At 38.6% G+C, this 23100-nt stretch overlaps 1 protein-coding gene across 1 annotated transcript in view; it reads right to left on the reverse strand.

Moving 5' to 3' along the window:
* The window catches only part of LOC135735866 (zeta-sarcoglycan), a 327902-nt gene that overhangs the window by 37203 nt on the left and 267599 nt on the right, over positions 1-23100 (reverse strand). Inside the window, exons 5-6 of the mRNA XM_065254496.2 lie at positions 12064-12186; positions 8774-8846 (exon numbers count right to left, since the gene is read on the reverse strand). Of these exons, the coding sequence (XP_065110568.1) occupies positions 8774-8846; positions 12064-12186 (196 nt within the window). The remainder of the gene's footprint in view (positions 1-8773; positions 8847-12063; positions 12187-23100) is intronic.

The following is a 23100-nucleotide window of genomic DNA, read 5'->3' on the forward strand; positions in this document are numbered from 1 at the left end:
GAAATCAGATGAAAAGAAATCACATTCAACTGGTTAATAGATTCCCAATACTACTCCAATGTACTACTGCATCAATTATTGTGCAATATCAAAACATTTTTTTATTAAATTAGGCACCTAAGGCGAACAAAAGCAATAGGTTAATATTAAATATTAAAAAATATATATTAAAAAGTCGCCACATTAAAATATATTAAGTCAAATTAAAATGTCATGTAGTGCATTAACAGTATGACTTTGCATGACAAGACTGATTATTTTAATATCAACTAATGTTAGCAGACTTTAAATGGTCAATTTTAAACTATCCCTGCTCCTTCGCTTTATCCATCAAGGTCTCGATGCCCTGAAAAACAGGTTGAAGAGCACTGCAGTATACTGTTTCTGAGAACTAGAAGGACTTAAACATATGCTTTCATTTCATGATTCAACAATAATAAATTATGTGATGGAGGCTGGAAACAGGAAGTTTTACTGGAATCTGTTTACTCCCCAGGAAATGCCTAACCAAGAACAGCCGCTGGTCATTACTAATGTACACTCACCTAAAGGATTATTAGGAACAGCTGTTCAATTTCTCATTAATGCAATTATCTAATCAACCATTTACATGGCAGTTGCTTCAATGCATTTAGGGGTGTGGTCCTGGTCAAGACAATCTCCTGAACTCCAAACTGAATGTAAGATTGGGAAAGAAAGGTGATTTAAGCAATTTTGAGCGTGGCATGGTTGTTGGTGCCAGACGGGCCGGTCTGAGTATTTCACAATCTGCTCAGTTACTGGGATTTCACGCACAACCATTTCTAGGGTTTACAAAGAATGGTGTGAAAATATCCAGTATGGGGCAGTCCTGTGGGCAAAAAAGCCTTGTTGATGCTAGAGGTCAGAGGAGAATGGGCCGACTGATTTAAGCTTATAGAAGAGCAACTTTGACTGAAATAACCACTCGTTACAACCGAGGTATGCAGCAAAGCATTTGTGAAGCCACAACATGCACAACATTGAGGCGGATGGGCTACAACAGCATAGGACCCCACCGGGTACCACTCATCTCCACAACAAATAGGAAGAGGCTACAATTTGCATGAGCTCACCAAAATTGGACAGTTGAGGACTGGAAAAATGTTGCCTGGTCTGATCTCTGATCTCGATTTCTGTTGACACATTCAGATGGTAGAGTCAGAATTTGGCATAAACAGAATGAGAACATGGATCTATTATGCCTTGTTACCACTGTGCAGACTGGTAGTGGTGGTGTAATGGTGTGGGGGATGTTTTTTTGGTACACTTTAGGCCCCTTAGTGCCAATTGGGCATCGTTTAAATGCCACAGCCTACCTGAGCATTGTTTCTGACCATGTCAATCCCTTCTTGACCACCATGTACCCATCATCTAAAGGCTACTTCCAGCAGGATAATGCACCATGTCACAAAGCTCGAATAATTTCAATTGGTTTCTTGAACATGACAATGAGTTCACTGTACTAAAATGGCCCCCACAGTCACCAGATCTCAACCCAATAGAGCATTTTTGGGATGTGGTAGAACAGGAGCTTCGTGCCCTGGATGTGCATCCCACAAATCTCCATCAACTGCAAGATGTTATCCTATCAATATGGGCCAACATTTCTAAAGAATGCCAGTTCTGAAGGCGAAAGGGGGTCAAACACAGTATTAGTATGGTGTTCCTAATAATCCTTTACGTGAGTGTGTGTCACTCCTAGTCACTATAGCTTTAAATCCTATTTGCCCAATTAAGCATTAAAGGAATTGTCACCAAATAAATTAAATAACTTTGATATTCTACGCTCCCTAAATGCAATTAACTTCCTTTCTCTGAAGGAAATGTTTAGGGTAAAATGTCATGTCATTTTTGGTGAACTATTCCTTTTGATTTCTGATCATAAATGGAAAGCGTAATATCAATCATAATTATAATTAGTAATTGATTTGAACCCTATGCATGTATTCTTGTGGCTAAGTGGTAGAGCATCGCATCAGCAGTGGAAAAGGTTGTGGGTTCAAGCTCAGGGAATACAGATGTAGAAACATACCTTGTAACTCATGGTAAGTTGCTTTGGATAAAAGTGTAAATTAATAGCAAATCTATTTTTAATTATTTCTGTATTTTTAATCAGGGTTTCTTTCCCTGGCTTTTAAGCCATTTTCATTATAGTTTGTCCCCACAATATATGTGCAATCTGAACTAGGCAAACACAGAGGTAATTTGCCGATATGCCAAAAATGGTCAAAGGCGCAAGACCATTACGATCGGCTTTGAAGATTCAGGTGTGCAATAAATCTACCAAAGCCCCTTCAAATCCACCCTCAACCTTCAGTCCCTCTTTATCGCTTTCTATCCATAATTATGTTCTGAAGAGAGCAGACTGTGTTATCTGGATTAAGCCCCACACAACTGTACTTCAGTTACACTGTGCAGAAAAGCACCCATCACTCTTTAGTTGGGTTCAGCTTCTGTCTTACGCCATCTGTGTCTTTCTCTGCGGATACTTGTTAGTGAACACAGTAGCAGGTGTTAATGGAGAAATTTTACAACTCCCTGTAGGGGATTCATGTCTTGGTCTTTCGTACGATCGCATTACATTTACATTTTTTGTGCGTTTGGCAGATGCTCTTATCCAAATCGATCTACAGTACATTATATGCATCAGTTTGTCTGTTTCCTGCTGTAAGCCATGTTAAGGAACATTAGACCAAGTTGCCATGTTAAAATAATTATCTAGTTGCTTAATTGGTTTGATTGTGTATCCTTTTCATTTACACTTAGGAATTTAGCAGATGCTTGTATCCAAAGCGACTTACAGAAGTGAGGAAAACAACAGAGCGATTTGTCTTTGGGCAATAATAAGGGCTATACAATGTTACTTTCAGCTTAGAAAGTGTTAAAATTGGTAGTAAAATGAGTAAGACTTTAAAATTTAAAATACAACAGAAACTAAAATAAACAACTCCAGAACTAGTTTCTTATGTTCTGTTTAGCATTTTTATAGTGTTTATTTTGTATTTTTAAAGTTGCCAGCTAGCGCCAGTGCCACAAAAGTGTTATGTCTTCCAAAAAAAAGTATTTTTTAAATATACACTCACCTAAAGGATTATTAGGAACACCTTACTAATACTGTGTTTGACCCCCTTTCGCCTTCAGAACTGCCTTAATTCTACATGGCATTGATCCAACAATGTGCTGAAAGCATTCTTTAGAAATGTTGGCCATATTGATAGGATAGCATCTTGCAGTTTATTTGTGGGATGCACATCCAGGACACGAAGCTCCCGTTCACCACATCCCAAAGATGCTCTATTGGGTTGAGATCTGGTGACTGTGGGGGCCATTTTAGTACAGTAAACTCATTGTCATGTTCAAGAAACCAGTTTGAAATTATTTGAGCTTTGTGACATGGTGCATTATCCTGCTGGAAGTAGACATCAGAGGATGGGTACATGGTGGTCATAAAGGGATGGACATGGTCAGAAACAATGCTCAGGTAGGCCGTGGCATTTAAATGATACCCAATTAGCACTAAGGGGCCTAAAGTGTGCCAAGAAAACATCCCCCACACCATTACACCACCACCACCAGCCTGCACAGTGGTAACAAGGCATGATGGATCCATGTTCTCATTCTGTTTACGACACATTCTGACTCTACCATCTGAATGTCTCAACAGAAATCGAGACTCATCGGACCAAGCAACATTTTTCCAGTCTTCAATTGTCCAATTTTGGTGAGCTCATGCAAATTGTAGCATCTTTTTTTCTATTTGTTGAGGAGATGAGTGGTACCCGGTGGTGTCTTCTGCTGTTGTAGCCCTTCCGCCTCAAGGTTGTGCGTGTTGTGGCTTCACAAATGCTTTGCTGCATACCTCGGTTGTAACAAGTGGTTATTTCAGTCAAAGTTGCTCTTCTATCAGCTTGAATCAGTCGGCCCATTCTCCTCTGACCTCTAGCATCAACAAGGCATTTTAGTCCACAGGACTGCCACTCACTGGATATTTTTCCCTTTTCACACCATTCTTTGTAAACCTAGAAATGGTTGTGCGTGAAATCCTCGGACCGGCCCGTCTGGCACCAACAACCATGCCATGCTCAAAATTGCTTAAATCACCTTTCTACGGTATGAAAGATTTGTAAATGTTTTACGTTTTGTAGCTGTAAAAACGTAATAATGCTACGATTAAATGTTGCAAATACGTCTACATTGTAGGCTGCAGCATCTATTTAATCATACAAAAAACTATGTGTCACTCTCACTCTTTTTTTTGTACTATAAATCCTTTTTTTAACTCTAATGTGACCTTAGGGGATTGTAGTGATTGCAGTGAAATCGCCCATATAGTTAATTTCTTCATTTAGCGTTAAAACTCGACATGTAAAAACACTCTCTGGTCTCTGTTAAAATAGTTTTAGTTCAATATCCATAACTGCATCAAATTAACTGTAGTCAGTTGCAAAACACCCATGAAGTTAAAAACCCATTTAATGATAATAACTTTTCAATTATAAATAATGGCTTCTTAACTTAAGGGCTCTTATTCCCCAAATTACTTTGGTTTTCATCTGCCAAATTGTGATTAGAAACAATGAATAAGAAATTATTTAAAAATGAATGATATTCTTGCTGTTTATATCTGCAGTATAGTGTTTGTATTCTCAACACAGCCAAATGGAAATGCTATATTGAATGAAAATATTAAATGCAAAGGGAAGTTTGATGTACTGCATTCAGTCCAGATGTGACTCTTGGTTGCAGCCCACCAGTACTGATGCAGAAATATGTCAGTTGTGCACACAAACAGAGAATTTTGCTTTCAAAAAAGCGAAATCCCCAAAGGACACCCTTCCTGGATTTGGGACGTTACTTTGCTGACTGATTGTCATACTCTGTTTTAGAAGGGTGAAGTTAAAAATGCTTTCACTGTCATCTGGTGGCAATTCAATGTTCAAACACAATTCAACTGCATGGTGATACTGTATTGAATATAAATTTCACTCTGGTGAAAGGCTTATGGTAAAAAATTCAAACTTGAACACTACATGATACCATACAAATGTCTGAAGCTCTCTGTTAACCCCGCCCCCTAATGTGATTGGGTGTATTATATTTCAGCTTATCACCTCTTGCTGTGTAAGTGGGAGTTTCTTGGCCAAAGTTGGAGAAAGAATCAGACTTTTTCTCTATTTGATTCAAGCCATCTCAGATGGTGCCAAGGTTACTTTGTCGGAAATTAGCAGTTTAATAAATGACAGCCTGTGGCAAGATTAAATCTCAGCACTAAGAGGAAAGCACTGAACTAAACAAATGGAGGAAATGAACAGGATGGGCCAGGCATGAAAACTAGTAAGGTTATAGACACTAAAAGAAATCATGGTATAGTGGTATAATGTTTAATATGCAATTGTCTTTCACTCAAATGTGGATCCATAATGAAAATCAGAAAATATTTATTAATAGAAATGTTTCAATTGGCAAACACTAATGACTTATTACAACTAAGGTTTATAAATATCAAGGCAATGCTCTTCTAAACATTTCACTATGTTCTTTCTCTAGCTAGTTTTGCTATTCACATCGTTAACTAAAGTGTGCGAAGACACACTTTAGTGAAAAAGTACATTTGTAAAAATCAGTCATAGAAACAGAGATTTTACAGTGCTTTTAACTTAACTGCTCTACTATTAGGGGAGAGCAGGTGCGAGAGTACCATTTTTCAGAAAAACGTAATTTTAAAAGATAATGTTTTAGACAGAGATATATGTTTGCTGTGATCTATCAATACCAGGTGGAATTTTTAACAAATGTAATACGACTGTGCCGATGGAGACTGTGGGATCGCGTTCTACTACACTCCCTGTATCTGTCTCTCTGATAAAGACTCTATGTCTGTCACTGCATCAAAGGGGGAGGCGTCTATTTCTGAGGCCAACTCGGATTCGCTCCCTTCTTCGGGTAGGGTTGCAGAGCTCGTGTTCGACCCCTAGATGGTGCCATGCTCGCTTGGGCCATGGCGGCGGTCGGCTTGGAGTGGACTCATCCTTCCCCACCCGAACCATTCCGCCTCGATGACTGCTACTTTGGAGCTGCTGGGGTGTCTCAACCCTCACCTCCAGTACCTTTCTTCCCCATGGTGCATGATTAACTGAGTAGGTTGTGGAAAACCCCATTCTCCTCTCCCAACCAACCTTTTCAGCCATCACCTCTTGATGGCAGAACCACCATTACGCTGGGATCCCGACAGTGGAGCATCCAGTTGCGATGCAGTTGTGTCCAGCCGGCCCTCCTGCCTCCTGGAGCCTGTAAGCAGGTGTCCACACTAATGGCATCTGCTTAACGGGCTTGCAGGGATGGTGTTGCTGCAGGCCAAGGCTCTGAGGGACCTGCACTAGGGAGGTCAGGACTCAAGTGTCTTTTCAGACATCCGTGTGGCTACTGACCTGGCGCTCTGTGCGACCAAGGTCACCAGACAGGCCGTTGGTCATGTATTGTCCACCGGGCAACCTGGAGATGAAGGGGATCGCTCTTCGGGAGATGGTGAAGGCACAGCTCCTTCCCCCAGAGGAGGGCTGTGTGGAGAATCCTTGGTTTCAGTTCCACCAAATCCACCAAAAGAGTGATATCCCCTACACTTTTCTAGGTCTTCAGAGAAACGGCTTTCTTCCCCTTACTCTATCGCCAGCGGGTGTGTCGAGCAGCTTGGGTACCCCACAACGCAGTCTCACCTGCCCAGCCAACCATCAGCGGAGCTCGGTGAGTGTTCCACCACACAACGGCCCTTTTCTTGCTTCGCTCGGCTGCCCCACTGCGGGTACACCGGTAGTGCCGTTAATTCCGCCTCTCCTTCTTCTTCATAAGATAACTTCTCACCCGTGGGCTCATGGGATAGTAAAGTGTCCATCAAATGAACACTTCAAGATTTTGCCGGAAATAGTAGGTAATCCGAGTACTTTTCACCTGCTACTCGCCTCGTCTACTGCTTTTTGCCTACTATATAATATGAAAGCAGTTTCAGATACAACTATAGATATGCTTAAATGTAAATACAAACATCTTTAGGTGGCTTTTAGTTTTCTTTTTTTATATCATTTTTAAGCTGGTAATGGATCTTTGAAGCACAAATGACTTGCTTTTCATGTTGCCATATTTAAATCTTAATTATCTCAATGATGGATCTATGTGCTTTTAGAGCTACGCCATGTTGACCCCCATAAAGAATATAACATAATGGCATTTTAATTTAAAATTAGCTTGTGTTCAACTAGAAAGAAAGTCATATACATCCGTGATGGCACGAGAGTGCATAAATTATAATAAAATGTATATATTTTTGAGGAACTATTTTGTTATAAAATAAATAGAGTCTGACTACAGTAGCTGAACAGATTAACTCTTGTTAAACCTGTGAGACCACTGTAAATCATAAGACAGTAGCCATTTTAAGACTCTAAACAAGAAGAAGCAGACAAAAACTTTCATTTACAAAAGTTTCACACACCAAGGACAACACAGCTGGTTTGTAACTCATCACAAAGGCTCATTTCAATTGGCTGTTAAGCATGACGATAATGAACACGCTTCAATAAAACAATAATTAGGAGAAAGCGAACTTGATTTATATGTTTCCTTCTTTCGATTTACAAATTAATGAGGATGCGAGTGGACTGAAACGCGCAAAGCGTGTAATAAGGAATTAATCACCAATAAAATGTTGAGGAACGTTTATACACGTATCTGAAGACAACAACCTGAAATACATGGTGAAGTTGAAGAAGAGGTGATGGTGAGAAAGTAAGAGAGTCTTGATGAGGTGGCAGATTTTCACTGAAAGAAATTCTCAGGTGTTACGTTAAAATCAAGGCAGAATAGGTTAAAATTACTGCAATGTGCTATATATCCCAAAAAAACACTGAGTAAAGCAACAAACTGATACTTTGAATTGCTTGAATGTGTCCTTGCGGAATCTTTTCCTAAAATGCCACTTGCTTTGACGTTTTGTTATCTAATCCAATGACAGTCATACATTTTTAATTGCGGCTTAAGTGCCTCATTATTTTCTAGGCCAATATAGCTGTGGGTTCCATGAAAAACAAATGAGAGTGAATAAGATCTGGCAACCTTGGACTCGCACGTCCCAGCCCGGATAATGTTTGCCATTAAGATAAGAAATGGAACTGACACGGGTCAACACTCCTGCTGAAAGCTAAAAAGATCCCTCTATCCCGCCATTAACCCAAGTTTTCACTGCTGTATTTGCATTTATTGAGTTCGTAAGCGTTCGGAAAGCACCCTGGTGGTGCTCTATCAAACCAAACCGGGCGGTAAAAGCTCTCGGTTCCCCTCACTAACCTGGCTATTTACACTTAAAGCAACTTCATCCATCACGGCACTACATCATTCCCTATAGTGATAATGTCGCGAGAAGCTTCAAGATGTGTTACTGACCTATCGAACCTCCAATCAGATATCGACTAATGCAGACAGAACAGATTAGATCAATCCGATTGGCTGATGCATCTCAATTGCTAGAGGTCATGCACTCTTCCGTTTAACAGAATTTTAAGTAGACAGCATATAATTGAATATTTAAGATGTAACACTTCTGTGGACATTAAGGAAGTGGGCATTCAGGTTCATGACTTAATGTTGCAGTTTTTCTCTCTGTCCTTTTCTTTCTATCACTCTTATTCCCGTCTTTGGATGTTCCCGAGAATCATACGGTGCATGATAATGAGATACAGTACATTAGGAAACTAAGTCTTACTTTAGGTCTTGGAATGGCTCAGCTCGAATGTGCGGCGTTTCCACCGAATGACTAAACACAACTCCCTCGTTGCCTAGAGAAAAGAGAGAAAGAGAGAGAGATTAGAGTCACATTGAGCTTAGTCATATTGATAAAGTGGAACCAAATACCAATCAAAAGAGCTACTGTAACGTATTTTGAAAATATTACATCATCACATACAGTTACAAAATATATTAATTCTGCAGTCTTGCTCTTTTGCTTAATTTATTATTACTTATAATCTGTCAACAATTTGTCTAAAAGCGTAAACTGTTAATCTAATTGCACAAATCAGTGAGCTAAATCAGCCTGAAGCCCGCTGACCGTATAATATTGAAGTCCAAGATCTTAGAGCTAATGTTAATGTGCTTATGTACTTTTCTGAGACAGCAAAACAAAACTGCCCGGGGAGCAGCTTAAGAAAATAAATCTATGGCTTCATTACCCAGATCTTCAAACAATAAAAGCCATGTGTGTGTGTGTGTGTGTGTGTGTGTGTGTGTGTGTGTGTGTGTGTGTGTGTGTGTGTGTGTGTGTGTGTGTGTGTGTGTGTACATGTTTTTGAATCCCAGTGGAGACTTCAACCTGAATGCACACCAACTCATGGGGACTCATGTCACCGTGGGGACCTAAATTGAGGTTCCGGGTCAGTACCTTAGAGCTAAGTCTAAATGCAGAAATCGGAATTACATCATTTTTAAAGATGATGTAAGGGGGTTGTCAAAAAAAAAAAAATGGATATAGTCAACAAATCAGTATTGGGCATCAATATCTGCAGTGTAAATCTAGCCTAAGACTGAGGGATTGAGACGAAGACAAGACGCAGACCAAAGCAGGACATGATAGAGTCACATTTCAAGAGAAGCTGTGCTTAAATCTTTAAAATTTCTTTTTTCTCAGTTTGTGTTTGCCTGGTTCTTTCATTTCTTCTTTTTTATAATCATGTTTTAGAGCAGCTGATGTCATTAAATGCTATGCTACATTTAAAAGAACAGCTCAATCAAAATTACAATTCTGTCGTGGTTCCCACATTCCCCTGTCATTCAAAACCATATGCTGTTATGTTTTCTGCAGAACATTTTTAGAAGAATCATTATACGGCTCTTGCCAGTTAGTAGTTGATCAACTCCTGCAAGCTGTGAGAAGTATGAAAAAGCAGTCCATATGGCTTGGTATATGGATATGTTTTACATTAAGTATTCAGAATTCAGGCAATTCATTACACAAAGCTATCATAAGACTTTAGAAGACTTGAAATATAGTGCTTGCAATTACATTTACATAAGTGGATTTTGCAAAAGTGACTGACAATGCGTTCAAGGATTTCAATTTGATGTGTTTTCCCTAGGAATGAAACCCATGCCCTTTGTGCCCTTTGTGCTCCCAATTGAGTTACAGCCTTCCATTTAAGGAAGTCTTGCAACTAGGCAGCGCTTCCTAGCAGTTATTTCAGTCATTTAAGACTAAAGTCCTACCCTACTTGGATTGGGAAAGACATATATCTTTAAAATCACTGTTAAATTATGTTTTTCTTACCAACAATTAACTCTTTTCCCACCAGTATTTTTTAAAAAGTTGCAAGCCAGCGCCAGCATTGTTTATGATTTTCACAAAAGTTTAATAGCGGAAATATGGATTGACGTAAAAACTGGTCTTTGACAGGGAAGAGTTTTCTCTTAATTGATTATGTAACTTGTCAATGGCGAGGAAAGAGTTAAACCCCACATTGACTGTATCATATACTTTTCGATGTTCTTTCAGCTACTGCCCATGCGCACAGATTCGCAAACACCTTACATGACTGTGAATAGAGCCCCTTCCACATAGAATCATAAGTCTTTATTGATTGATAATTGGTTCTTTTAAATGGAAGAAAAGAATTTTCCTTCACCCGAGTGCCTCTCGCGTAAATTATTTGATTTTGATGGCTTATGTTTCTTCTCCGCCACAGAAAACCACCACAGGTTTATCAGTGCCATCAAATTACTATTTTGTTTTTGTTTGTTTGTTGATCACGAAGTACAAAGTAGATGAGCAAAACTAGAATTCTGTTTGTGTTCAACACGCCGCCATTGTTGTCTACAATGTGTGGAATGATGCGCTGTGATTGGTCGAGATTCTGCAGAGATGAAGGACTGGCGTTTATTGCATTTTGAGAAAAATGGAGAAAAGATGACAGAATAACATGGCGGATATCGGATTTTGAGTACAATTAAGAATTTACTTTCTAATACTGACCTGATACAATACTGATTTTGGCAGATTTTTTTCATGCTGTTTATCACGTTTTGGAACCAAACTCTTCATATTTATTACTTAATGTTGTTGTTTTTTTGGAGCTTAAACCTAGTCACTATGAACTCTTTTTGTATGTAAATAGCTTTTTAATGATTTTTCTGCCCAGAATACCAACAGCATACAGGCCTAAAACCACTTGCAAGTGAACTTTTCCTTTAAAACATTTACTTTCTTTGAATGCTGCCCTCCAAATGGTTTTTGTATCTCTCTCTCCCCCTTCGTTCTCTTGCTCTCCAGAGGGCAGTTCCTCTTCCTGACACGTTTTAGCCTTTTAGACTCGCCTCTGAAGAACCACTGTATTTCATTTATGCATCCCTTTCTCCCTCTCAACCCATGTCTTTTTGTGCTAATGGACAGATCTACCCAATTACTGAGCATGTACCCTTTCCGTCCCTGACCACTAGCTATTTCACCTGACCTTTAGCATGTCCTGTTTTAGATAGAGACCTGCAGTGAAATCTATTTGAAACCTATTTGCATTTTAATGTAAGGGCAGGTTAATACTATAGTACATACAGTGCTGTTGAAACCTATTGAGATTCTTAAAATATCCCTGCAACTGTACAAAAATGATTTTATGGCTACAATAGCAATATGGTTTATTGCTATACGTTGCCTGCATTTGCTCCCAGGTCAGGTAGCCTACTTATGTTGTGGGGTTGGGGTGTGGGCTTTGTGCAGGTGAGTTAAGTTCTTCTACCCTAGACTTAGTAAATCATTTCTTTATGGACCTGGCTTTGTGCACTGAGGCATTGTCATGAAACAGAAAATTGCCTTCCCCACTCACTGCGTTGTCTGTAATGCCATTGTACGCTGTAGTATTGAGATTTGTCTTCCCTGAAATTAAGCGGCCTAGCAAACCCATTAATCAGAAGGGGTGTCTGCATACTTCTGCCAGCACTGTGCACCTACTTGAAACTGAATGTTGGATGCATACTGTGTGTGTGTTTGTGTGTGTGCTCCAGTGCTACCTGTGACCCTCAATTTATCTGTGCCAATACTGATCTCCTCTTCATCAGCAGAGAAGAGAACTCGCTCTCCATCGCTACTTCTCACCTCGAACCTCTGACACTGCGCCTCCACCATCTCTGAGCCTATACAGAGAGGGGGAGAGAGAGAGAGAGAGAGAGAGAGAGAGAGAGAGAGAGAGAGATATTGTGGTAAAAATAGCTTCATTCTTGACACAAACCATTGAGTCAAATGAACCTTTTTTCAATACAAAGAACCAAGTAGGAAAACCAGCCAAGACCATTTCAGCAGATAAATGGCAGTGTTTTTGTACAATTTGCTTAATTTATAAGCATCTATTGGTAAGACATTTATATTCAAACATGTTATTTTCAGTGTTATTCCAACTCCTGCAAACACAAAAGCAAGGAAATGCATTTGTTTTGTCTCATGCACACATGGTGAAGCGAGAGCTGTGAATGAAACTGATTTCGGTTTTATTTCCAGAGAGCGACCGGGACACTATTGCATTGTCATTGGAAACTCGGGAGCCTTTAATCCAGTGGCCCAAACACATGCATAATAGAATGGCTTCACAGACTGTATTATTCATCATAGCTATCATATCTTCCACGTCTTATGTGACCTTGGAGAGCAAACCATGAAAGGCTTTGTTTGCATGGAGTGCGTGCATGCATGACAGAAAGTGAACTTCTATTTGTATTCCTAAAGTCATTTTCTTACAGTACACCTGCCACACTCTCATGGCTCTCGAACCCTCCTCATAATTTTTTACTTGTGTGTTCCTCACGACCAAGCCATTTTCCATTAAAGTAACTAAAACCAAATACATGTGAAATTGTGGGGTTTTATTTAGCCATTGTTATTAAAATGTTTACTCTTAAAAATGCTGGGTTATATTTAACCCAATATTGGGTCAAAAAGGGATGACCCCAGCCATTGGGTTAAAAAAACTCCAAAATTTTTTACATTTGACCCAACAATGTGTTAAAACAAACCATCGGGTTGTGTTCGTCCTTTATTTACCCAATTCTTTAGAGTGAGCTTTACAGTTCTTTTTTTAACTCCTAATGGGTAAATATTGGACAGAACACATGCTGGGATAAAAATTACACCATGCTGGGTTAAAAATAATGTTGGGTTGTTGTTATGCAACCATGGGTTATAATAACCCAGCAATTGGGTTAAAACAACCAAGCATTGGGTCAATTTTAACCCAGCAGTGTGTTCTGATGAATTATTTACCCAACATGGCTTAGAAATAACTTTTTTAAAGTGTATGCCCAGGTTTATGCTTCCTTATTTAAAAAATATATAAAGTTAGAGAGACATTATTTCTGCCCTACAAAGGCAAAAGGCAGTAACTTCGTTTTTGGTCAAAAATTAGTTATTGATGTTTTTGGGACATTCAAGACCTCCTTTATCATGTGGATAAGTATCTTGAATCAATTTTGTTGTTTTTTCGAGAAAATAAAAATCAAGAAAATAACTGACAACTAAAGTCACTGAAAAGTCTAAACTTTAAAGTCATTTTTCTCAGATCTACACTCTAGCGAGTTAAGGTCTTTTGCCTTTGTAGGGCAGAATTGGTAAAGTACTACTCTAATATAGCCAGGATAATAGATTTGATTTCCGGGAGCACACCAACCGAGAACATTTACTGTAAATCGCTATGGATAAAAGTATCCATCGATTGTATAAGAGTGATGTACAACCCCAAAACAGAAAAAGTTGGGACACAGTAGAAATTGTGAGTAAAAAAGGAATGGAATAATTTACAAATCTCATAAACTTATATTTTATTCACAATAGAATATAAATAACATATCAAATGTTGAAAGTGAGATATTTTGAAATGTCATGCCAAATATTGGCTCATTTATGATTTCATGAGAGCTACACATTCCAAAAAAAGTTGGGACAGGTAGCAATAAGAAGCCATAAAAGTTAAATGTACATACAAGGAACAGCTGGAGGAGGACCGATGTTTAGGAATAGGAATGTTGTCCCATTCTTGTCTAAAACAGGCTTCTAGTTGCTCAACGGTCTTAGGTCTTCTTTGTCGCATCTTCCTCTTTATGATGCACCAAATGTTTTCTATGGGTGAAAGATCTGGACTGCAGGCTGGCCATTTCAGTACTCAGATCCTTCTTCTACGCAGTCTTGATGTTGTAATTGATGCAGTATTTGGTCTGGCATTGTCATGTTGGAAAATGCAAGGTCTTCCCTGAAAGAGACGACGTCTGAATGGGATCATATGCATCTAGAACTTGGATAAACCTTTCAGCATTGATGGTGCCTTTCCAGATGTGTAAGCTGCCCATGCCACACGTACTCATGCAACCCCAAACCATCAGAGATGCAGGTTTCTGAAAAGAGCGCTAATAACAACTTGGGTTGTCATTGTCCTCTTAAGTCCGGATGAAATGGCATCCCAGTTTTTCAAAAAGAACTTCAAATTTTGATTCGTTGGACCACAGAACAGTTTTCCACTTTGCCAAAGTCCATTTTAAATGAGCCTTGCCCAGGGAAAACGCGTGTCCTTCTGGATCATGTTTAGATATGGCTTCTTTTTTGACCTATAGAGTTTTAGCTGGCAACAGCGAATGACACGGTAGATTGTGTTCACTGACAATGTTTTCTGGAAGTATTCCAGAGTCCATGTTGTGATTTCCATTACAGTAGCATTCCTGTATGTGATGCAGTGCAGTCTAAGAGCCCGAAGATCACGGGCATCCGGTATGGTTTTCCGGTCTTGACCCTTACGCAAAGAGATTGTTCCAGATTCTCTGAATCTTTGAATGATATTATGCACTGTAGATGATGATAACTTCAATCTCATTGCAATTTTTCTCTGAGAAACTAAGAAAACTATTTTTCGCTGCAGCATTTGGGGAATTGGTGATTCTCTGCCCATCTTGACCTCTGAGAGACACTGCCACTCTGACAGGCTTTTTTATACCCAATCATGTTGCCAATTGACCTAATAAGTTGCAAATTGGTCTTTCAACTGTTCCTTATATGTACATTTAAATTTTCTGGCCTTTTATTGCTACATGTCCCAACTTTTTTTGGAATGTGTAGCTCTCATGAAATCCAAAATGAGCCAATATTTGGCATAACATTTCAAAATATCTTACTTTCAACATTTTCTGGCCTTTTATTGCTACATGTCCCAACTTTTTTTGAAATGTGTAGCTCTCATGAAATCCAAAATGAGCCAATGTTTGGCATAACATTTCAAAATATCTTACTTTCAACATTTGATATGTTATCTATATTCTACTGTGAATAAAATATAAGTTTATGAGATTTGTAAATTAGTCCATTCCTTTTTTACTCACAATTTCTACTGTGTCCCAACTTTTTCTGTTTTGGGGTTGTAAATGCAACATTATACAGACAAGTTTTAAAGCTAAATTCCCATCGGAGAACCAGACCCAACAAATTTCCAACATGGCTCTATCCAAAATGACCAACCAGCATCAATAATGTAATTGATTACCACTGAAGATGTAACAGATTAAAGGGCACCTATGGTCCGATTCACGATTTCACATTTCCTTTGGTGTGTAAGTGTGTATTAGTACTAGGGCTGCACGGTTTGGGTGATTTTTCCCATTGCGGTTATTGATGCTAATATTGCGATGTGCGATTGCGATTATATTTGATGGTATCATGAGTCAACTTGATGGGTTTTAAGGAAAATCCACACACAGTTTAGCTAAAATGTGTATTTGCAAAACTAGAAATGTTTTCGTATTGCCACGTGATGTAGCAACTGCTCAGTGTCAGTAATCCTAAATCCAAAATACTGCCATACAACAGACATAGAGGTTTTTTTTAGCTACCAGATCACTGTCAACCTCCTCTGCATCCATCTTCGCTCTGGTATAAGTGACGACACACACCACACACGTGCACTGCCTTTTTTGTTCGTTTTTCTTTCTTTTTTAAACAGCAAGGGAAATCATCAAACTGTTATCAGAAAGTTTGTGTTAACAAGTCCACACATTTATTTATTTAATATAATTGCAACATTTTGCTGTCTTATAATCGCACAGGCTGACATTGCGATTGCGATGCGATTAATTGTGCAGCACTAATTAGTACATGTTAAAAATATGTTAAACAAAACAATGGCGCGAGTTATCGTCTCCAGCGTAAATCTCTTTTCTTGGACTTCAACAAACACACAGATTTTAGGGCGCACTCGCATTATCCAAACCAAACCAAACCATGCCTCAGCGTGATTGTCACCCCTCCCTACTCCCCCAGGTGCACGCACTCACAATGTACTTTTTTATCGATCCGAGTCCGGGTGCGCTTTCGTCATTAAGATGCGATTGTTTTGATAAAAGCAGGAAGTAAAGCTCTCTCTTAACACTGGAACCCACCGTAATGATAAGTCTGTGTTTTTTATTTGGAGGCGTTTGGTGCGCGATTACAGACAGCCCTCTCACATGTCATCATATTGCTTAGTTGATCTGTCACGTGTGCAGCTCGGACATTCACGTTACCCCACTGCTCGCATCAAAAGGTTTTTACGGAGGCAGATGAAGGTGAGTGGTCGCGCAACTTATGTCTTCACCTTTTGAATCGCGCTCAGGCGCGATTGCGCTCACCCCACAGCCTTCCGCGCCTGAGCCCAAGTTAACCGCGCTCCGGCCCACCTCTGCAACCCAGCCGCAGCGCGATTAACCAATCCGGTCCCTGGGCACAGAACAGAGCGATCACACTAGTTAAACAAACCAGGCTTTGGGGGTCAAACGCGCCCGAGCGCGGTTTGGTTTGGATAGTGTGAGTGCGCCCTTAGGCAACAGTTTACTTCCTGGGATTGGCGATGTAGACAGTAGACTTTTGACATGATGTCAGAAGTATTCCGGCCAATCACAATGTACACATTAGCTGGCCAATCAGGGACACAGCACTTTTTAAATCGATGGGTTTTGTACAAAATATGTGCGTTTCAGGAACAGAGTCAAATCTGGAGCTACAAAAATGTATGGTATATGGAAAATAACGTGTTTTTTAACTATAAACCATGTGAACACATTGTATTATACCAAATACACAAAATAACCTTGTTTTTTAGCAATTAAATAAATGCTCTTTGATTTAAATCTATTGTCCAGTTCTGTAGCCATTTATGTCTTGTCTTTAGAGTCAGCATTGAATCAGAGTTTCCTCACACTGATGCAAGTTTAGTTTTCTAGTTTTGTTTGAGTTTTAGTACAAATCAGCTTCGGCTTATCATGGCTGAGTTTCTTCACCCGGCAGGAAGTCAAACTTCCCACTGAGCTGGAGGTTTTATCTTAAACCGCTTTTTTTCCCATACAGACCGAGAGATCCTAAGACCTTAAGTTAAAACAAAATGTGATGTGCAACATGATGCTTTTAAATATAACAATGCTATTCATTATTTCATTGCTTTTCTCTTATAATTACGGAAATTTGACATCATTTGATGCATTACTGAAAGATAAAGAATTGAAAAAGGACACAGAAGAAATGTTCAATCTACATTAATTATGTGGGCTAGAGATGAAAGACGTGCTTGATGATAAGGCGAGGCTGATTTTGATTATGCTGGTGAGGTCAAGAGAAGAGAATGCTAATAAAGTGTTCATTTATACTTCTGTTTCATTAATCCTCTCTTGACCGTATCGCATCGCACAGCGGTGGCCAGAGATTTGCTCATAGACAGATCCGCTACAGAGCATATGATCAGAGAAGATGTGATTATACACACACCAAAGCGTCTTTCTACTCCTCTCCCTCCCCTCCTTCTTTCCCTTCTAAGCTAAACCACAGGAAATTCATTTATTAATTGGTTTCTGGTAGAATATAGGCAACACTCTGTGGCTGTTATCCTGGACCAAGACACCATTTATATGTTTACTAGTGTATAAAATGAATGTATTTAATGCAGTGTTTCCCAAAAGCCTCCAAAAAAAGTTTTAGATGTTTCCTTATTAAAACACCTGATTAAACTCATCAGCCTCCTTCCACAATGGGACATGGGACAGTTGTAGTAATAAAGCTACCTCTTGATAGTTTGTATTTACAGTATTGCTGTGTGGAAAAATGGACGTGTGCGCAGGTGCATAGTTTTTCTTTATAAGTAACATTGCCAACTACTGGGCTGGCATGCATATTACAGCGTTATGAATTACTTTTCTAGATCCGTGTGAATGGGGATTGTTTTGAGGTGTGTATGTGATATATTTTAAAAACGCAAAGGAAAACTTTTTCACTTTTAGTATAATAATGTATAATGAATTAATTTTCTAGATCCGTGTGCACAACTTGAGGTCGGTAGACAAAGATGAATTGTTTTGCTTCATATTTGTATGCATCAAATTCAACAAGATGTTTTCAGGACTTAGGAGTGGAGTTTGCTTGATTACTTCAACAATTTATTTCCGAGAATGCACATGTCTAGAGCAAACACGCTCATTATTTGGACAAGGACAACTTAACTTGCCCAAAGCCCACCGAAGTGCTGCACCTCACGGATCTCCTCTCCCTTCCACTCATCCAGGTGGTTAAAATGAGACACGATATGCGACGGAAATTAAAGACCTGCTCTTGAATATTAATTGATACGGATTTACCCCTCATCAAAACTGAGGATTGGTGATTAATTGTTGTTTTGAGATGGGAGGAAATGAAAAACTTCTCTCGGAATGAAGTGATTTAATTTATCTTGGGTTGTGGAAACCCAGATGTCTTTTAGAGATTAAGAGATACTTACTATACAAATAAACACAAAAACAGTCCAATTTGAACCATCAAAGTGAAACCATTAAGGTGAGCATCTATTCAAAAGCATTCTTCACATGCCTGTACCCTGTATGCCACAAAAATAATGTGCTGCACACATTCAGCTGCCTTATCATTGCAGCAATAAAAAAAGGCTGAAAGATGTGAATGAGCTTGCCCTCTGTGAGAAACATCGTCTATAAAACATGCCAAGGTTCTGACTCTGAATTACTGTGACCATATAGGTAAACAACCACAGCTGATGCAAGCCAAGGAAATGTCAAAAACATTCCCTTTTTAGGGGACTAGAATAAAGCTTCTTTATTCCTAAAAGTACCAGTTGTGAATAGAAGTAGCTTGCTGACAACTTTTTGAAAAAAGATAAATAAAAGGGTGAGCAAGGAAAGATAAATTATTTACCTGAACCTGATGACCATCATCAATAAAAGACGAAACCGTTGAATTTTGATCACCTGCATTAATCAGTGGGTGTGCCTGCATGTGTCTGGGTGTGGTTTGCAGACATGTTAAAGAGATGAATAATCAGACTTCTTGTCATAATCGGGGACAATGCACAGAAGACTGATGTGTGTATCCGTATGCATTAATTTCCATACGTCCTTCAGGTAGGCAAACCCTCTCTCCAGATTCCAAAGAGGCAATGTGGCATTACGAATGATGATATGCATTTAAAACTAGCAATTTATTCTGGCTAAATTACGCAAAATAAAACAGCACATTTAATTTTCAAGCATTCCTCTATGTGCACGATGCTTTGCCGGTGTATTCTCTCTCTGATTAATTACTTGGAACTAATAGCTCAAATCACAGGATATTTGGTGCCATGAAACTCTTAATCGTTGACTCCCACATGAGCCGCGAGCACTCTTGACGCAGATGATTTCTAGATACGTCTACATTTTAATGTGTTCCCCTATGCTCTGCAGGGGATGTGAAAATTTTTTACTTTTTATATTATATTAAACTCTCCTTGAAAATGAGTGTTCCTGTGGTTTGAAACTAACTTAAAAATTCAAATACATGCATAACTTTTTTGCATAGTGATGAAAATTATCTGTAATAAATTTTTCCTTGAACTTTCTTAAATATACTACGCACTACAAAAGTTAAGAGGCTTCCTTACTGACTCTGATGGCCAGCGGAGGTCACAAAAAGTACCATAGTATTACCATGTTTTTTTTAACATGCTACCATGTTTCTATGTTCCTACCATGCTTTTTAGATATATACCATGGTATTACCATTTTTAAATGTGTCATTTCTTTTTAAAAGTACTTATGTCAAATCAACATATATTTTGTATTACTTTAAAGAGTCCGATTCACGTTTTTAAATTTCCTTTGGTGTGTAAGTGTGTATAAGTATATGTTAACGATATGCAATATGTATACATCCCAAAGTAAACGATGATGAAATGTTATCATCTCCAACGTAAATCTCTTTTCTTGGACTACAACAAACACATGGATTAGGGTGACCATACGTGCCATTCTTCCCGGACACGTCCTTGCCAGGATTTCGGTGCATCTTCCGGAAGTCGTATTTGTTGACCGCATACACCATTCAGTTAAAAACATAAGACATACAATTGTAGTTTAATTCTTACTTTAAAATTTAACGGTTGCTTTTCTGTAATAATAATAATAATCCTCTATGACGTATGCGGCCGAGAAATACGACTTCTGGAAGACGAACCCGAAATCCTGGCCAGGACGCGTCCGGGAAGAATGGCACATAGGTCACCCTAACATGGATTGTAGGCAACAGTTAACTTCCTGGGATTGGTGATGTAAACAAGACCGACATTATCATAATTCCTCCCACTTCGGACTCAAATCTTTTAAACATGGTAAGGAGTGTCACATTTCTGGCTGACGTCCGAGGTATTCAGACTAATCACAACGTACAGATTTGCTGGCCAATCAGGGACACAGAGTTTATCAAATCTGTGTGTTTCAGGAAGAGAGAGAAAAACGATGTTTTTTTTTTAACCATAAACCACGCAAACACATTGTATTATACCTAATACACAAAATAATGTTGTTTTAGCAATTAAATAGGTGCTATTTAACTTTTAAAAACAAGTTGAAATTGTTTAACTTAACTTCTCAACCTATCAGAAGTCAAAACTTAAAATAGTAGGCTAAATTGACTTAAACTGACATAAATACACTTCTGCCCTTTTGTTGATGTGTTTGCATCCATTACTTTGTAAAAGTGTCCGCTAAATGACGTAATTTAAATATCAAGGTACATGCAGTACACTAGCAGTCAAACGTTTTGGTCACTTCACCAAAACGTTTCTTGTGATCTTTAAAACTATTTAAATTGAAGGTGTACGCTTAAATGCGTCAACAATTTTTTTTTTAAACAAAACTATAAAACTTGTTTTTGAAATGAATGACTTGGACTTAATAATAAAGAACAGTTCATTAAGACCAGGATAGATTTGAACTCCTTTAATGCCGATTAAAAGCATTTCAAGGTGAAACTTCAAGAAGCTGTCTGAAGAAATGGCAAGATTTATTGTAGATTTTCTTTACACACAACTTAATTCCCATAGATAAATGTGTGTTTTTCTACAGCTTTGATGAGTAACAAAATAAATAAATAAATTATAAAGATTGAGTAAGTGGCCGACATTAAAAGACCACAATGTAAGTCAAAGTACACTTGCACTGTCATGTCATCAATGCACAGGTGATGTGAATTAACCCTTGTGTGGTGTTCGTATTTTTGTTACTTAGACGATGTTTGTGGGTCTGGTGGACCCAGAGCATTATTAGTATCTTAAAACCAATGCATTCATACAAATTTATGTAATATTGTTTACAGATGTTAACTTTAGCCTTATTGCAAGTAATATAGACAGAATTTATGGTTAATATTGGTCATTTACCACTGGTAGAGGACTATTTATAAACTAAAGTGCCATTCGTTTTTGTGGTAATATGAAATAAAAAAAGGAAATTCTATTCTGATCCAGATATTGGGGGAAAAATCATATTTATCTTAAATAAGTATAAATGAAACAAAGTTTTTCATCACTGTTGATGTTTAATTATTTGAACTTTTTGAAATTGTACACATTTGTGTCAGTCTACACAGCACAGGCCCCAAACTGAACAGATGCCGTATCATAAGACATCATCCACACTAAACACATAACCTGTTCATGCCAGCCAACACAACACATAAGAAGCAAATTTTTTATGTGTAGCTGTGTTGTGTATGCATTTCTTGCATTTTATACACATATACTGTGTCCATCTGGTCCACACACATTGAAGTACAATGTGTTGCTATTGGCCACAACTTAGAATGATGAAAATACATGGATAATATTTTACTTTCTCTATTATTCACTCTCTCTCTCACTCTCTCTCTCACACACACACACACACACACATCTTTGTGGGACATTTGGTCCCCACAACGTGATAATAGCAGGTACACACACCATAGGTTTTGTGGTAAACCCATGGGTTTATAAATGGTAATCAATATACCAAATAACCATGATTACTACTCTTTTACTACAATAAAACTATGGATTTTTTATAATGGTAAAATGTAGAATGGTTCCTGTTAGACAGAAGGTAAAGTGTTTGGGACAGTAGGTACAGACAAATGTTCATGCACGACATATAACATGTTGTATCCTTGCGGCATTACAGCAAAAGCAGAAGGAGAAAACTCTGCCATGCATCCATCACATATGTACAGACAGATATACAAACACACTCATGCACTCACAGGAGTCCCAGGTAGGAGAAAAACAGAGTGAAGTTACATAGCACATTCAATTTTTACACTTTTATTAACCCCGGGTCCAGTGGACCCGAACACCACATATGTAATATAAATGTGTAGGGGGGGTGTACAGTGTACATTAATTATAAAGTTGTTTATTTTTATGTTCTTCATAGAAAATGAGCCAAGGCCAATGAATCTGAGGTTTAAACAACAATTAATTGCATAATTTTTCTTTCAGTAAACATTCAAAACGGGTCCCACAGACCCGAACACCACACAAGGGTTAAAGTCTGTGCACCACAAAGCCCGTATTTGCATTCAGCTGAACTCTGCTCATCCTGGTTGTAACACCAGCGGCTTCTGTCGCTCCTTAAATCCCCATTTCTCATTACAAATGAATGAGTTACGGCAGCTATGTCAACGCAGTCTCTGTAAGCGCAAGCGGCCCTTTGGTGTCATGTCAATGTGAAGTAAGTAGCAATTTAGCAGATGGTTTT

The sequence above is a fragment of the Paramisgurnus dabryanus genome, chromosome 4 (assembly GCF_030506205.2).
Source record: "Paramisgurnus dabryanus chromosome 4, PD_genome_1.1, whole genome shotgun sequence".
In the NCBI taxonomy this organism is placed as follows: Eukaryota; Metazoa; Chordata; class Actinopteri; order Cypriniformes; family Cobitidae; genus Paramisgurnus; species Paramisgurnus dabryanus.